The sequence below is a fragment of the Nestor notabilis genome, unplaced genomic scaffold (assembly GCF_000696875.1).
Source record: "Nestor notabilis isolate BGI_N333 unplaced genomic scaffold, ASM69687v1 scaffold30955, whole genome shotgun sequence".
Classification (NCBI taxonomy): domain Eukaryota; kingdom Metazoa; phylum Chordata; class Aves; order Psittaciformes; family Psittacidae; genus Nestor; species Nestor notabilis.
In genome coordinates, this window is record NW_009928394.1 from 1,366 (window position 1) to 19,394 (window position 18,029).

Here is an 18,029-nt window from a genome sequence, read left to right on the forward strand (position 1 = left end):
GGGGAAAGGATTAACATTGTCAGCTACCAAAGTAATCACTTTTTGGCACAGACACTGTGATGAATTTTCCACCACTTAAAGTCAGCTCTGCAAATCTTTCTGAAAATGTGACACAGTTAACCAGCTATCAGTTTGCTGGAAAAAATACAGGTTAGGTTTTAGGTTGTTCTAGGTAGTGGTCTTCTATTGTGCTATAAACACATGGCATTTTGCACTACCACTACTCCCATTTTCATCAGGCAAAGTATGAAAATCTTAATGCTCTAAACTACAGGAAGCTTAAATTTGGATCCACAGGTGATTCTCATCAGTATCTCAATAACAATCTGAAATCAGTCTGAACAAAACTAAAGCTTCCAAAATATCTGGATGACACCTCTTCACTTTTATTCACCTTCTCTTTTCCCAATACCTTTAGCAAAGCTGCAACAGCCTCCTGGTTAGCATTTCGAACATCTTCTCCATTCACTGTCAGTATCTGGTCTCCTTGCATCAATCTTCCATCCATATCTGCTATTCCTCCTTTGACGATGTCTGACACAAACACCCCAGTATCATTTCTGCAAATACACAAATGGATTTTGGATTACAGCATTGTTTGAGGCCTATTTTTACGTCTCAATTTTCTGTTAAGTCATGTTGGGCTAGTTCTTCTAGAACAGCTAAATAGCTTAAGCACAAAAACTACAGGTATAGCCTTTAAGCCCACAGGATCTAAGCACCAACACAAACGTAAGCATACCCAGCAAGTTCCAGATATTGATTTTCCAGGTACATTCATACCTTTTCCCAACAATACTCAGCCCAAGGCCTTTTCCAGGCTTCTTTTGGAGCTCTATATTGAGTACATCATACATGTCTTCCTCCTTGTACTGGGCCTCATCTCTGTATACAGTCAGACGAACTTTTTGGGGAGTCTGTCGGAGGACATTTATCGCTTCATCATGTGTGGCATTCCTGAGGTCAATCCCGTTCACCTGCAGTGAAAACATACAATCATAAAGTATGCAGGACTTTCCAGCAGACAAACAGAAGATGACTAGCTAGCAAATGATAGTAAGTGATCAAAGAAACCACCACACCTCTAATATCTGATCCCCAGCCCACAGTCTCCCATCTTTAGATGCTGCTCCTTCTTCATATACTTCATGGATTATAATTGCTCCCTGTGAATGCATAAAACAAAAATAAATTGCCTGTTGAAAAACCATGCCTCTACTTTGAACTAACAGCAACTGAAAATTCCTACTATAATTCATCAGTGATAAACAAAACAGTCAGATGTATGATGAACAAATTACCAGAATATTTAAGAAGGTCAGTTATTCTTTCAATTTTAGAAGTCCTTCCCCTCTCCCCCGCCCCTCAACTGGTATTTTTGGTATCCTTCTATAAATGTTAGAGAAACATAAGAAGAAAATATGTCTTCTATCAGACATTTTAATTTCAACATTATTATTTCACTTCGGTGACAAATGTATTTTTACAACCAACCAGCAAAGTGTCTGCTCCTCCAACAATGCTCAGACCAAGACCAGTCCGCCCTTTGGAGATATCGATGGTTGTTTCACATCCAGGAATGATGGGACAAGTAGCTGGGTCAGAGACTAATGTGGCTGGAGTTGAAGATCTGCTTGTGTCTAAAACAATTAAACATCCTGGTTATAGTAAGAGGGCTTGGTATTAGAAAAGTGACTTTAAACCAGCATTTTGAAAGCCCACTGACAGCTCTATAGCAAGAGCTGAATAGCTGACCTACAAAGAACGATGGTGCTAGCTCTCTGCTCTCCTCAGACAAGCACTGTCCTGTAGTTTTTATCACAACTGTCCAGTTTTTATACCACCAAGTACCTACATCACAGTCTTGGATAGCCAAAGAAGCTATTGTACACAACAGGTTCTATTTAGGACACAACTTAAACATCTACGCTAGCAACTGTGCAATGCAGACCACAGATAAATGAGCTACATAGTATGTATCAAACACATGAACTCAGGGATGTCAGCCTTGCACTTTTGCATTAGCTCAAGTCAAGGTCCATCTAACTAAACAGTTCATCTCAGACAATGAAATGAATGGAAAGATTGTTCAGTATGGACCAAATGTAGTGATATTTCAGAAGTCCAGCAATCCACGGTCAAGTCAAGCATTTTATACAATCACTATTTAGTGGCGTTCAAAAATAACTTTTAACTGACGCATCTTTTGGAAGCAGTAAGTTTTGTGGTGTAAATATTTATTCTTACAGTGCAAGTATTATGGGATCCTTATGTAGCAATTTATCTGTAAATTCAGTATCCCTGGTCTGTCACAAATGAATCTCTGCTTCAGCATTTTTGTCAGTTCTGTATCCTCCACAGGGGAAAAAAAAAAAAAGCTAAAGATAACAGGATAAAAATAATAGGAGGGGATATTGTGTTGCAACTAAAGGAAACAATCAGCAATCAAAATGTCTGGGATATTCAGATTATCTCTGTTTCTAATGCCCCTGTGCTTGAAAGAAACACCAAAATTACTTTTTTTCCAAAAGGTAGAAACAGGTATCTAAATCCTACTGAGGCACTTTAAAAGGGCATTAATTAAAAGAAGTTCCACTGAAACTAAGAAAGGACTTCACCTTTCAGGAATATGGCTTTATGGTAGACAAATACTTAGGTATCAGGTGAGCAATGGGTCCTGCAGGAGAAGTAAGCCTCAAAACTAAGTCTTGGCCTTTGAAGGGGACCAGAAGGCCAGTTAAGACTCTTTAAGGGTAAAGCTTCTGTGCAAGTATAGATCATGTTACTCTACTGCTCTGTTACAGAAGTTCTTTGCATGTATGATGAGTAATTGCTCATGCTAGCTTGAGCTAAGTAGGGGAGTCAAGGATTAAGTATAGTCATTCTGTCTAGAAGGCATAAAATGCACATGAAACACATGAACTGAAGAACTGGACTGGAGTCTTGGTATGCAAGATGGACCTCATCTAGACAGCTGCATTGGTGCTGGGCCAAAAATTACCTACATATCTCTATGGGAAACACCAAAGTGGGGTAGTACAAATCAGACCAACAGTGAAAAATTCACTAGAGATGAGTTGCTTATTTGGAAGAAGTCTGTTCAGAGAAAACAAGGTGCAGAGGGAGCAAAAAGGTGGCCTTGGTAAAAGAAAGCAGGAGAATAAATCATAAAATCAGGTGGAGAATAAAGAGGAGGGAGATCTTCCAACAGTTGGGTTGTGGATGCCTGTAAATGGTAGTGAAGCCAAAATGCAATCACAAAGCCCCAGGATGCCAGAGGGAGCACGGCCAAAATCTCCATCGGGTCTTTATCCCTAAGACTTGCTGTGGCAGTCTAGAGATGGAAGGAACAGACTTGGACAAAGCAACAGACTTTACCCCACAACTAAATGTGAAGGGAAGACAACATAATTATTACTCAGTATGTCTCCCGTGGGATTCTTTATAGTAATATAACTGCATATCAATACTACTGCTTGTAATAAGCAATGGAAACATGACTTAGTAATACTTGCAGTGATGTACATATAACCTAACTGTAATGTGTGCATTACTCAATTAAGTTATTATCAGCTTCTTAGTAGTGTGGTGCTTAACCAATAGCTATCATCACTCACTCACATTTCAACTCTCTATTTTAAAGGGGGAGAGTCAAATGTGGATAGTTAATAACTGGCAAGACAGTCTCAACCATTCCCCTGTTCTAGGAAAGATGAAATGACTTTTCTCCCTCAGTAAATGGAATGCCTCCCACTTAAGTTTTAGACAACCATGACAGAGGCACCTGCTGTGCAGCTTTTGTGAGAAAGGAGAAAATCCCTCCATCTTCCTGCCTCTGCAACAGGCCACTGAGAAAACAAGAGGCAGGTCTTTGGTGTGGAGCCTCACTGCTTCATTTAGATGGATCTGTAATCCAAAAGTCCTAGGAAATGCAACTCAGAACACAGCTGAGTGCATACAAAAATAGAAAACTTGTTTACAAACTGTGTCTTTATTTTTATGTCACAAGACAGACACACACAGAGGAAGAACCTTACTTTTCATGGCTTCTGGTTCTGGTGAGCTGGAAGAGGGAAGATGTGCTGGTGGCTGCATACTCCTCCTCTCTGCTGGGCCAGTACTCGGAGGAACTGGTGCTGCAGACAGGCTATCTGTCTCCACTGAGTTGATTGTAAGTCTCACCACAGTTTTGGATGTCTTCAGCAGATTAATAAACTGAATGACAAAGAGAAAAGCTGGTGAAGAGTGTAACTCTGCACTGTTCAGTTATAAAACAAAATACAGCAGAAGGATTGTTCTGCAGACTGGAGCTACAAGTCACAATCATGCAGGTTTTCTTGATAATGATCAAGTACAAATATTGACATTTTCTATAAGAAACAGCAACAGAGCTAACTACGGGCCAGTTAGCTGGTGTTAATCAACTAGCTTTCATGAAACTTCACTGAACTACCCCAGATGACAATGTGTCACCCTTCAGATGGCTTCTCTGGACAAAATACTGTTTATAGCAATTATCAGAAAAATAATAATACTCGTCTTTTATTGCTTGGGTGAAGCCCAATTCTGATCCCACAGAATTCAATGTCAAAACATCTACTGATTTAAATAAATGTGCTACTGCCACCCTAGCTCCTTAACTGGATGCACAGCTGGAAGAAAAATCTGAAACTATTACCTGAACTATGTCAGGGAGAGAAAAAACTAGGGTGTAACACAAAATCTAGTTTAAAGGCATACTGCAAAACCTTAAAAATTAATTGCCATCTCACAGAAAAGACACCAAATCCGCCTGCGATTTTACATTTCAGTGGAAGTATTTTCAGAAATTACCTACTCAGTCTTTCTGTCTCATCTCTTAAAGCCTACCTACTTCCCTGCAGACAAATTCATTATCTCCTACTCACTCCTTCAGAGATAGCAGTGCATCCAAGAGTAGGATGGATGCTCTCCTAATTCCCCTTTTAACAAGTAGAAAGTAATCTCCTCATGCCTAAAGAATCACCTTTCTTTGTAGCAAGGCAGGTGCTAGCAAAATGCTCTCCTTGATTCACAGAGGAACCCAAATTGAGTTTGTAGAGATAGAAGTTAGAAATAATCTTGTTATTTAGGAATGGAGATTGTTTTCTCCAAAGGGCTGAAATACCAGGCCTGGAATACGAGGCTGTTATTACACACACTCCCTACATAAAACCACAGTTCATGACCTGTTTACCACTGATGCAACTTACCCATGTAAATTTACAGGTATTAATTTTTGCTTGTTCTAATACTTTCAAAGTGGCATAGGTATGAAAAAACATTATTGAGCAATAGTTCATGGCTTTTCTCCCACAACTAAGTGCCTCTCAGTCACCGGACATGAACCGCAGGGAAAACAAAAATCACAACTGTAGCACAGAGATAGATGATTCATGTAGTACATTAATGTAAAATAGCAGCTGAGCTTTAAATTCAGGTTTTAGCTTATTCTGCAGTAATTCAGTAGTTTCCTATCCAGATAATGTCTGCAGACCTTCGTTTTTTTAGCCAGATTTGAAAATGAACAGAGTATAGTCACGAAAACCTCACTCTTTGTTTAAGACACAGTCACCTCCTACATTAAGGGATGTGATTTCTGCAACATTCCTGACAGTTCAGAAGCACCTTTTCTACTGGATATCCCACAACAATTTCATCATCCACCGCCAGGATCCGATCTCCAACTTTGATTCGTCCATCCTGGAAAAAACATAGAATGAAAACTTTGAGCTCTGGATGCTACTTCAAAAAACATTTTTCATTCCTTATTTGGATTTTAAATGTTCTCACACCTTTGCTGCTGCACCATGATCTGTTAAACTCTTAATAACTACTCCATGAATTGTGTCTTCCTCACTAATGGCAATTCCAAAGCCTCCTTGATCCTGGGGCAAACAGAAAAAAGCAAATGGTTAGGTACTGCATTTCTAAAAATGTTAGAACACATTCACTAAATAATCTGCTAATTCATTTGCTTTGAACTTCTAAAGCAATAATTTTACCTGAGGCACCACCACCAGCTGGTTACCAAAAGCTTTGTGAATAGGACAAGTCGTGACTTTTTCAGAGACACAGGGCAACTCACAAATTTATGTGAAGTTAAAAGGACTCATGAGATACCGAAGTCATTATGTCAGGAAAACCTTGGGGTCCTTTCACAAAAGACCTCTAGAAATCAATTCTGACTTCCAGTAAGTTTGTTTGCCATAAGAGGGACTCCATTACAGAAAAGCAAGCTAGCACATAGAAATGTGGCTGATGTAAATTTAATTTTCAGCACATACCTTAGGGAGTTCCACATACTGAATGTTTTTACAGGAACTGAAGTCAGAACAAGCACTGGAGTTTGCAGCAGTGATACCAATCTAACAGAAAATGAAAACGTAACTGTGAGCAACAATATTCAATATTTTCCATCAAAATAAAATAGCATACAAACATTTAAAGTGGGTATGGTTATTTTCTGTATTCATTTAAACTGCTATAATTGAATTCATGGCAATATTAGATTCTCTTCATAGTTTAGACAAATAAAAAATAGAATAGAACTGAGCACAGCTGTACTAAATTTAGCAGGTTTACTAAAATCTCATTCCTTTTTCCCTTGGATTTCTTTTTATTTTGTAGTATTTGTCAAGCAAACAGGACATTCCTCTATTCAGAACAATGTTACTATCTTAGTCAATGAGAAAAACAAAAATTTACTCTACCTCTGGAAGAGTCCCTGAGGTGCACTGTGAAGCCTCTACCGGCTTTGCAGGACAAACAGCCATCTGATTTACTGCATCTTTATTTCTACAATAGATTCCGTTAAGAAATGTAGTGAGAATTAAGTAATACAGCATTGTACTTCTTAGAACAAGTTTAAGTCTAGTGCCTTCCTTTATTTCTGGCACTCACATTGCAAATACCAAAATAGAAAACACAAGACACATTTAACAGCTACCAAGAACTGGGTTCAAAAGCATATCTACCTTAACCAAAATTAAAACTAAACCAGAAACACTGTGTAAAATTTGAGCATATTAAAAATAAACCTTTTTAGCCAAATCTTTAACCAGAACTTACCTTATAAAGATTATTTTTACTTTAGATGGTGCACATTTGATGATTGAGGAAGCATTCTGATGAGTCCTTCCATAGAGTATTTGCCCATTTATCTACATAAAGAAAGGTAGCAATTATTGGTCCTAATATTTTAATTCCCTTAAACTATTTAAGCTTTTAAAAAAATCCATTATCCCACATCACTGACTAAAGAAGCAATTATACTGAAATAGCAGAGTATATTGCCCTGTTTTCACTCCCTTCTTCCAGTACAAAATTCCTTACAGTTTGATTTCAGTCTAACACTGTCACAGTGTTAAAAATGCCACTCTGAGTTATACTGAGTTGACTTGGCACATCATCTATTTCCACTTGCCATTGATCACCTCATGACTGATGTGGTGGTAAAGCAGGGCCATGGGAAATTCTAACTGTAACAAATAAAGGGATTGCTTATATCCAGCAATAAGTTCATATTTACCAAATCTCAGCTCTGAGCCAGGCACTTTATACAGAAGAGTATGAAAACTCATGCATTTACAGTATGAAGGTCTGACGTGACAATCATTGTCTTTGCTTGAAAGAGTAGACTCACTGAAACCCCTTGAAGATCAGAGGGGCTTCAATTGAATTTGCAGACTAGGGCTATTATTCACTCACACTTTTGTATTGCATTTCTTAGAAATGGAAAACTACAGTGAAGAATTCCACTCTAGAAAAGCCGAAATGATTCAAAAGGGACAGTTTGGACCTACACAAAGGGAAAATAATGAAATACATACTGAGTTAGTACTAACAGAAGCAAAGTAGTGGCAAACAGTGAGCAAGAGATGCAAGACACTGAACTGAGGGTTGAAGCTGTATCCACCAGGGACAGTCACAGGGACACTGAGCCCTGTCATCTACATGGGCTTGTGAAGAACCAGGGAAGGCTGTCAGCTGCAGGATGGAGCATGGCCTGCCACAGCTGAGGCACAGCTACTTGGGAACAAAAGGAGCAAGCTCAGATGTCTCCTCTCGGAAGAGGTTCAGACAATCTCTTGGCATCAGGTTTACAGTATGGACAGTAAGCAAGAAATCACATGAGAGAAGAGTCAGACAGACATGTTTAAATGTGTCCTGAGGATATTCAGTATCTGCAACATAAAGGTTTAAAAAAAAACAACTCCATCTAACTGATTCAAGAGAACCATCTAGCAGGTAACACTGGACCCTGCAACTGATAGGTCCCTCCATGAGACTGGGTCCAGAGTGCCACAAATCCCTTCTTTTCCCTCCTAGTCTGCAACTGCCATCTTACACTGTTTACACTCTCCGTGTCTACCTCAAGCTTTGCTCAGTCTCACTGCTGCCTCCCTGTACCATCTTCCCAGTGCATCCTCAAACACCTCTGCAAACAGTTTTGAAGTTACACATCGCACTTCTGTGAGGATAATGTAACCTAACGTTACCTACCGCTACCAAAAAGAATGGGAAAAGCTATAGCAGAGAATATCTCCGCAACTATCATCAACTGTGGTAATATAAAAATATACCTTATGACCATATACATACTCGGAATGCACTTTCAGTGGTTAGGTCCCTTCATAAAGCCACTAGTAAACAGCTCCAAAGTGTCGTGAGATAAAAGTCCATAATACAGATGGACCTGTTCCTGTTTCCACAATTTAAATTCCATTGTATATGTTACACAATATAAAAGTATTCTGACATCATCATACTTCCAGTAGATAGAGAAGTAATTAGAAAGTCTGGAACACTCCACAGATGGATGGACTAATGCACTTTTAATTATTTTCCATGGTCTGCAATATACTGCCCTTCCATACATCTCCATAACCCAGAAACTGCTGTCATCCCTCACTTTTGTCCATTTTAAACGCACACATCTTAGTACTACTATAACCAACTACAACTATCTGGCATACATTGGAATGAAAATCTGGTAGCATTGTGATATCAACTTGGATAAGTTAGGGATTTCGAAGTCCACTGAAGAACATCCACCCTACAGCAAGAATCAAATATTTTAATGCATTTTAAGTTGGTATGCTTGGATTTCAGTAGAAATTGCAAAAACTCACCTCTAGTAACTCATCTGCAATCTGTAACCTGCCATCTTTGCCAGCTGCTCCATTTGGATCAATTCCCACTATAAAGACACTCATCCTGGATCGGTCTTTGTTACCAGCAAGACTAAGTCCCAGACCTGTCCTTCCTTTTTCCAGTTCAATCATGTGTAGCTCCCCCGACAGACTTCCATAGCGCTGCACGATCTTTTCTAAATGTAAAAGTGTGGGCAGCAGAGGTTGGATTTACAATAGAGAGGTTCGTAAGTCACCTACACAGTCAAGATCAGTGTCCAGTGAGCAGTATTGGACAGAAGAATACCAAACTGGGCATGAGTATTTTAAGTGTACACTTTTAAGCTAAGCTTTAGGTGACTTATAACAGTATTTCTAGTTCCTTGTTTTCCCTCTAACTTCAGAAAACATTAAAACCTCCCATAAAGAAAAAAAGAAGGTGATAATCTTCCCTCCAGTAACAATTTCAGGTAACGAAAGCTATCACACCAATTACTGCTGTCAGTTACCTACAGTACAATGAAAATCTTCAAGGAGTCCTACATGTGAAACAGTGAATTTGGACCATGAAGGAAAACAGAGATTGGAATGCAACGAAGACAAATCAGTTTTGTATTTCACTATGTGCGTCTGACCAAGCACAGCTGAAAGCTGACAGGCACACTTAACACCCAAAACAGAAAGCACATGAAATAGTTAGAACAGGACCCCCCCACACCCCACCCCGTATCTTCTGCTACAGTGCTATTTCAACACGAAGTATTTCAAACATTGTCATAAAGGATAAACTCACTCCAGCTGTAACCGAACTCATCCTCCTTTTCCCCATCCTCTGGGGCTCTGCTAGAAGATGACTGTGCGACATCACAGCTCATTCCTGAAAATGCTGAAGGCGGGGGCACAGGCAAGTTATACAGTGAAGTCTTTTCTGGTTCTAAATCAGACTGACCGAATACCTGTGGAGAATAAGAAAAAGACAGAGACTAAGCAGATGCAGACTCTGTGCAGGGCAAACTAGTATACAAAAATGTCGAATGGCAATGACTATGGCTTTGAAGTTTAAATACCAAGCAGCTGGAATTCTAAATTAGTAATATGGCACAGAAAGGCTGCAAGAGATCAAAGACAGAAACAAACACCAGGCAAGGCAAGAGATAACATCACTCCAAAATGTATTCAGAAGCAAACAGACCTCACAGTAAAAGCCCAATTCAGTAAAGTTTTATGTGCCACTTTACATTTCAGAAAAAATCTCTTATGAAGACTCAAGCAATTTTTTTTTCTTAATGCCATATTTGTAAGAGACTTCCACTCAATTTTATTTTTAAAAGCTACTGCATATAATGTCTTCCTATTATATTCTTTGGAAGCCAAATCAGAGGAAAAGGAAAGGAAACAACTTGGTGCTTTCAAAAAATGCCTTCAGAAAAAAATAACTGGTATATTAACTCACAGGACAATTTAAAAATAAACGGAATAGACAACACTGAAGAAATCCACAGTATCTGGACATTTTCAGTCTTATTTTCTGATTTTCTATAAGCTGCACAGGGAAGATCAAACAAAGCAGGAGGAGACCAATACCTTTGGTCTTCATGTATGTGGTCTGTTCTTATTTACAAAAAATTTAAAAGTATTACTACACGACTACTGCAATATAATAGTTAAATGCCCAAATGCAGAATCTGGCAAGCCTCCATCCAAGTCAGTTTCCCTGAGGAATATGACTGTGATTAGGGATTTGGCTAAGGGTTTGTAATTTATATCATTATGGCTTGCTCAGAGTAAACATGTAGTCAAGAAACTTGTGCCTGAGTATCATCATTCTGAAGCCTATGCATGCTCAAAAGGCCAAGACACTTTGATACTTGGCAGATCAGCAGTCGATGTAAACAACAAAAACTTCAGTGGAAAACAAAGTATTTTTCCAACACTAAGATTTTCAGGTGTTGCCTTAGCTTCACAGGCCTGTTCTCATCATTTCAGCTTTCATTACCTCCATTAGCATAAGTCTGAACACGTGGTGTTTCTGGGTACCGAAAACACCAAGACAACTTCATCAGAGGCAACAGTGAAATGGGTAACAACATACACCTTGGGAAACTCCAATCTGCTTTAAATTAAAAGTGTTGAAAAAAAATGGCAAGTTACCAATTTAGTCATACCAAAATTTAAGGAAGGTCCCATCTCTCAGGGAAAATGAGTTACCTTCATTCTCTGTATACCTGAAAGATTTAAAGAAAATGAAAATGCCCTATTTCTGTTCCTTCATTCTGCTTCTGCTTGAAAAAAAAATAATTCTTTTCATAGAATTACAGAATCATAAAACGGGTAGGGATGGAAAGGACCTTAGGATCATCTAGTTCCAACCCCCCCTGCCATGGGCAGGGACACCTCATCCTACACCATGTCACCAAAGGCACTGTTCAGCCTGGCCTCGAACACTGTCAGGGATGGAGCATTCACCACTGAATTCAGGAACTTGTTCTAGGAACTTAGCTAGGAAGTCATTCAATGTCAAAAGTGTGGTAAATTTTAATACAGCACCCAAGCCAATCATTTTTATAAAAAAACCCCATATAAATGCTATATGATTTTTTGTATCGTATCAGTCACATTGATCTGTGTTTGAAATTTAAGACAATGTCATTCAGCTGAGATGATACCTCGCATCACAAAACTTCATGTAGGCATTATTTACAACTTATGCAGATTATACTCTAAAACATGCTAATAGTTACAGGGCAGAAATAAACCTCAACTGAAGCATCAAAATTCTAGCAAAGACATTGTTACCCATCAGAACAACAGCTGAGTGGAAACAATATTTAATAACATTCGCATGATCAAAAATTCATGTATCCACAATGGAGAGAATTTGGTGACAGACCTCTACCTCAAGGAAGAATGAAGGGGAGAGTAGTTCTAGAAACACTGATTTTTCAAAGTGCTTCCTAGAGTTTCAACTGGAAAGCTATGTAACATACAGAAAAAAAAGAGGAACTAGAGGGTGGAAGCAGACCAGATCAGCAGACCTTACAGTAGTCTCTGTGTTTTAAATCCAAAATTAACTTATCACTTTAGCGGTACTCTTGGTAAATGACAGTGCCCAAGAACTCTGCAAAATTAACGAAAACAAGACCAAGAAAAAGAACAAAGAACTGCTGTCAAGAACCTCTGGAAGATCTGTAATGTATGGATCTATGGCTGACAGATCAGCATTTATGAACTGCAGCCACCACAATCTGATAAAAAAAAAGTTTCCTTCTGTATCTCTGTGCAAGCGTACACTAATCTGAACATGTCTGAAGTTTAAGGAAATGCTGAAACCAAAGTAAAAGCAAGGCTCCTTTGTGAGAAGGGTAAAAAGGGTGTTGCAATGGTATTTGGGTGGAGGGGATCATGTCCTGCATCGAGAATACAGGCTGCCACGCAGGCACTGCCAGCAGCAGAGGCTGGCTGCGACAGTTCACACACACATAAGACTTTTGCTCCCTGAATCGGGCCACACACAGAAAACCTAAAATGCTTTAACTCATGAAATACTTTCAGTGTGCAAAGGCACAGTATTTCATTTAAAATGCAAAGCACCAGACAGTGCATGAACCCATCTGGCTACCAGGGTCACTGATCACAGCCAAGCAAATGTTAGAAACGTGGAGCAGTATGATTTTCAACAAAGGAGGCACACACAGAGGAAGAAAGGTATCACAGGCCATGTACAAATGTACAGCACACATACAGTAGAACCCACTCACTGGAATCAAGACAAACCTTGAATGGTGTGGGAGCAAAAGGGTTAGTTGGGGAACAACGGAAGGTAACCCTAATTGGATTCGATACCTCCTACAGTAACAGAAAACAGCAATCCATATGTTACAGCACCTTTGGCAATACACAGCATTATTGATGAATAACTCATTATGGATTCATTTTACTAACTGCAGCAACTTTATTAACTCCATTTGTAAATGGACAAAAGTATTTATGGGGTAATTAAGGACCCTGATTCAGCAAAGTTTCTTACTGTACATGAACCTTAGTTCAGCAGAAGAGGAGACAACAAAACGCCATTCTTAATGTTTAAAAAGGAATTATGCAGAACCTGCAAGAACATTAAGTTTTCTCTAAAAATGTGCAATTTCTTTTTTTTTTTCCCAGAAGTACTTCTGAAAATATAAAAAATACAAGCCATCATTTCTGTTACACTTCTACTCCTGTTCCTCAGAACTGTAACAAGCACAAAGACAGATTTCAAAAACACACATGCAATTATACACCACATATCATAAATGCTTGTTATACATTCGATGTATTTGACAACATGGGAAAAGAGACAAAGGGCACGCTCACTCCCAAGATGTATAACCAGCTAATTTACTAATTCAGAAATGCATGCACATAAGAATGAAGCTTTTATTTATTACTTTGGTAGAGGTTAAGTCTGTTCCCAATATAAGTAACATACAGTAAGCACTAACCACAGGAAAAAAAGAAAAAGAGAATTCTTTCATATTTCCAAAGATGTCAGCATCTTGTTCATGGTTCACTGAAATACTTTTAAAGAAGCAGATGAAAAATATTTTCAGCATCACAAAACGAAAGCTGCTAGTGTTGTTTGGGGATTTATTTTTTTTCTAAAGCAAAAATAAAAACAGGTATCAAACCTGGAAAGTCCTAACCACATAAAAAGAAAATGAAGTACGCAGCAGCAAAACACCTCATGCTGATGAGAGAGTTACACTCGGGTGGGTATCTTACGTATACCACAGGGTCTAATTTTGTAATTAAGAACCTACTCCTTTGGTAGCTCTGATTATATCAGATTTAGTGGCTATGATTAATGGAGCTGGCATTTTTTTAACTTCTTCAAAACTTTCTATGTGCATGTGTGTCTGTGGCTTTTTAATTCACTACACAGAAACTCCACTCTCATCAGCACAGTATTTTACCCAAAATGGTATAAAAGAATTTAAATGCAGACACACTAATGGCAAAGAAGCACACATATAATGTTTGGTGAGTCAAAAGCAGACAGTGTGTCATCATCCAACCTTGTTAGTGTTGAACTGAGAAGAATCGACAAATGGGTTAGTGCTGCTGAAGACAGCTGGCCTACAGAAAAGACTGTTCTGTGGTAAAGGCAGGGAAGGGGTCTAAAAGGGAAACATAATAGAAACTAAACAAAAACATTTTTACATGAATCCTTACTGACTCATGAAACAAAACATATTTAGTTAACTGTTTGTGCTATCCAAACAAGGTCTGCTTCCTGTACTTTGCTACAGACATGTGAAGGTAAGCAAAACTGTATTTGTCCAGTGTTTGCATCAGCTATGTTTAGATGAGCATAAGCGAAAGCCTCCTCATAGCTGTTCTAGCCCACAAAGTGCATAAAGTGCAGAAGTCAGCAGCATAAACAATAGAAAAAATACTTACTAATGTTTGATATTTGTACGGTTTTGTCCAAGCATCTCAGCATGTATGCCTGATACTCTTACACCTTAGTTAATTATAAAGTTGTGGTTTTCCCAATTAGAATAAACATAATTCTCTGTAATAATGCAGTAGATTTACTTTTATTTTGAAAGCCACAGATTAATTCTCATTATTTAATTTACCTCCTGTGGTAACATACTCACTGTCTATCTTGCAAAAGAAAAGGTTTAGTAATACTAGGCATGTCTAAGCAGATTTCATATTTAATAATTACTTTTACAGATCACTTTTTATGTGTGTGCATGCATCTGTGATTTTCTGAATGTATAGTTTAATGAGACTAAATTCTCTGGTCTTCTCCTTAAACAATACAAGGGACTTCCTTATTATTATTTAACACAAAACGAGTTTTCGTATTTAGACAAAATTAAAGCATTTTAAAGTAATGAAAGGATTAGTATTCCTTACACAGTTTTTGTACTGTATTTTATTTTGGGATCAGAACCTGTTTAATAAAGAGGAATAACTCTGATTTCTGCACAGTATTTTGGAAATACTGTTCAATTTATTCTTAAAAGTAATTTCTACACTAGGAGTATCCATCTGGCAATTAACTAATTGTCGTAGGGCTCTAGGTTTAACACTGCTGGAAAATAAGTATAGTAAATGGAAAGGAATGTGGAAGGTCTGCAGCATAAACTGATACATTTATACTAAAGTAATTTAATCCAGATATATGCTGCTGTTTTAAAATTCTCCTGAAGCATTTTGTTTTCTTAAATGCTCCTAAAAATAGAAAATGCATCCCTGAATATTTATTCTCAAATATCATTTTGCAAAACAAAGAGTAACGTAATTTGGTGAGACAACATATGTCTTGGTTCCACAGTATCTTCATCAGTGAGAAAGTACTGCTGTGCACAAACGGTTGCCTAGAGAGGTGGTGGATGCGCCATTGTTGGAGACATTCAAGGCCAGGCTGGATGTGGTTCTGGGCAACCTGATCTAGTTGAAGATGTCCCTGCTCATTGCAGGGGGGTTGGACTAGATGACCTTTAAAGGTCTCTTCTAACCCAAACTATTCTAGGATTCCATGAACAAGGTTTCTTCATTGACCAGTCAAAGTCAACAAGCAGTTTCCCTACAGTGTAAGATTTTTTTTTTTTACACATGCAATTCACATTTGATATGGAAAAGTAATTTGCCAGTGTATTGACCCTATTACATTACATTTGCCATCTGCATAGAATTTTAAATTGAATCTTCGTAAAATTTTATGCAACTAAAATAACCATCACAAACATTTTGTACATACCCAGTGAAATCCTAGTAAAGAGAAAACAAAAGATCAGCCACAGCAATTCAAAATCTTGCCTTTTGTATTTCATCATGATGGTAAAGCACCTAAAATACTACTGCTAGCTCAAATTCTAATCCATGAAACAGCACTGTTATTAATGTGCTATTAATAACACTACCATGAGAAAAGAATAGAGAGCAACGTTTAGCATGCTTTCTTACAAAGCCTAGGACAGGAAAAGCAAATGCTACAATAAAGGCTATTTTTCCTGTTACTGGGTTGTTGGGTTTTTGTGTTGTTTGGGGCTTTTTTTCAAAACAAACCCTAAAATAACAGGATTTATTTTTTATTTAACTAACTTTCATTCAGCATTTTAATATGTCCAGGACGCTGAAGTATCACAAACTAGTTAGCATTTTGTATAGTACAATGCTGTAACCCTACAAATTACCTGGGACCATAACCATCGTGATAGATAAATTCTTACTCAGAAATACCCAGAGCAGTGCCACTAAGAAATCTGTTGGGTAACTTCTTGCCAGAAAAACTATCAACCAGCTTTTCACAGCTCATTTGCATGGTGTGGGCATTATTCTGGAGAACACTTAGGATCTCCTTACCAACTATAGAAGCCTAAATGAAAAAAACAAATGGGAAGAAACTGACTGGCTAGCAACATATCACTTGAAACTGACTGCCTTGCTAAATACATGGTGTTATCATATTAAATATAGTAACTCTGTGCAGGCAGCTAGCTATCTGGGTCACTGCACATGAATGAAGGCAGGAAATTCCCTTGTAAGATCTTACTATAAAGTACAGATGCAAGTTTCAAAAGATGAAGAGAATAAATATAATGCCATTTACAAAGATCACAAAGCAACACATATGTACAGTAAGATCATTTGCAATGTTTCTGCTTACAGAGAAACAAGGGCTTTTTAATAAACAGCCAAGAAATAACCTACAAACTTAACAATTGAAAAATAATGACAACAAAGAACTAACATCAAAAATAGCAAAGAAGCATTCTCTAAATGAAAGTAAATTGCGATAAAGTAATGGCATCATTCCCACCCCAAACTGGCCTGAACATTGAGCAGTGGCAGTTTTGTTCACATCACAGCAAATGCAAAAGGCTTATTTTAGTAGCTCGAGCATCAACAACCAACATTCAATAGAGCTTTTCATGCAACTTTACCTTAGATGACTGACGATAAAAGGGGTTAGTAGTTTTCTGCCCACAGTGAGCAGAAGCTGAAGAAGGGCTATAAAGAGAGTCTGGCTGGGGAACAAGAGTTATGAGACAACTAGTAAATAAACATGCAGCTTACACAGACTCTACAAAGAGGAAGTTTAGTTTCTAGTGATGCAAGCAACTTATATTAAAACTCAGTAGCTTTTGTCTGCAATGTCCATGCAGCTTAGTGACGGAAAGCTTTCGTGTACTTCTAGGTCCTTTCATTAATGTCCAATGAATTTTTTTAACAGGTGCTGTATTTCTGCATGCGCTCCTCAGACATGCTGTCAATCTCTAAGAGTTGGGTTTATTAGACTCCTACTCTGCCCCCCAACAAATTATCTTTCTTGAGGCTTTTCAAAATAGTTTGAGGACGGCGTGCTGGAGGGCAATTCCAAATCCAAATCGATTTCACTCTAAATGGAAATAATACTTAAATCAAATATTTGTTCCTACAATGGCTGAGATGGAACTTTAAGGATTAAATATCCCATTCCCAAACACCACCACCTTGAACACTGTTTTATCTATTATTATGTATTACATCTCTTTTCATATTCTTTATGCTTACCCTTGGTTTGCTTATAATGCTTTGTACCATAAAGACTACAGGATTGCCTGCCTTCCGTATGGCTTCCACAGCTTGTTCATGGCTGGCATCTCTGAGATCAATTCCATCCACCTGTAATTGGAAGGCCTCATCTTAAAATTGCAAAAAGCTACAAGAATCATGAGTGAGCTTTGTATTTTGATTAGGGGACTTTGAATAAAACCTACGCCCAAACCTTTGTTACTGGTGCAAAGGTTTCTAATGACTTGGCCTGAACGCACACGTTTGAGATTTCCAACAGCACTGAAAAACATCAACTAAATATTCTCCATGGTTTTAAAACCAGGA

General features: G+C 38.1%; 1 protein-coding gene across 1 annotated transcript in view; it reads right to left on the reverse strand.

The window, feature by feature from the left end:
* Positions 1-384: 384 nt before the first annotated feature.
* The window catches only part of MPDZ (multiple PDZ domain protein), a gene marked incomplete at both ends in the record, with an annotated part of 47,712 nt that continues 30,067 nt past the window's right edge, over positions 385-18,029 (reverse strand). Inside the window, 13 exons of the mRNA XM_010014486.1 lie at positions 385-560; positions 784-977; positions 1,083-1,166; positions 1,495-1,640; positions 4,038-4,215; positions 5,647-5,721; positions 5,814-5,906; positions 6,306-6,386; positions 6,732-6,816; positions 7,090-7,181; positions 9,153-9,349; positions 9,946-10,108; positions 17,703-17,813. Of these exons, the coding sequence (XP_010012788.1) occupies positions 385-560; positions 784-977; positions 1,083-1,166; positions 1,495-1,640; positions 4,038-4,215; positions 5,647-5,721; positions 5,814-5,906; positions 6,306-6,386; positions 6,732-6,816; positions 7,090-7,181; positions 9,153-9,349; positions 9,946-10,108; positions 17,703-17,813 (1,675 nt within the window). The remainder of the gene's footprint in view (positions 561-783; positions 978-1,082; positions 1,167-1,494; positions 1,641-4,037; positions 4,216-5,646; positions 5,722-5,813; positions 5,907-6,305; positions 6,387-6,731; positions 6,817-7,089; positions 7,182-9,152; positions 9,350-9,945; positions 10,109-17,702; positions 17,814-18,029) is intronic.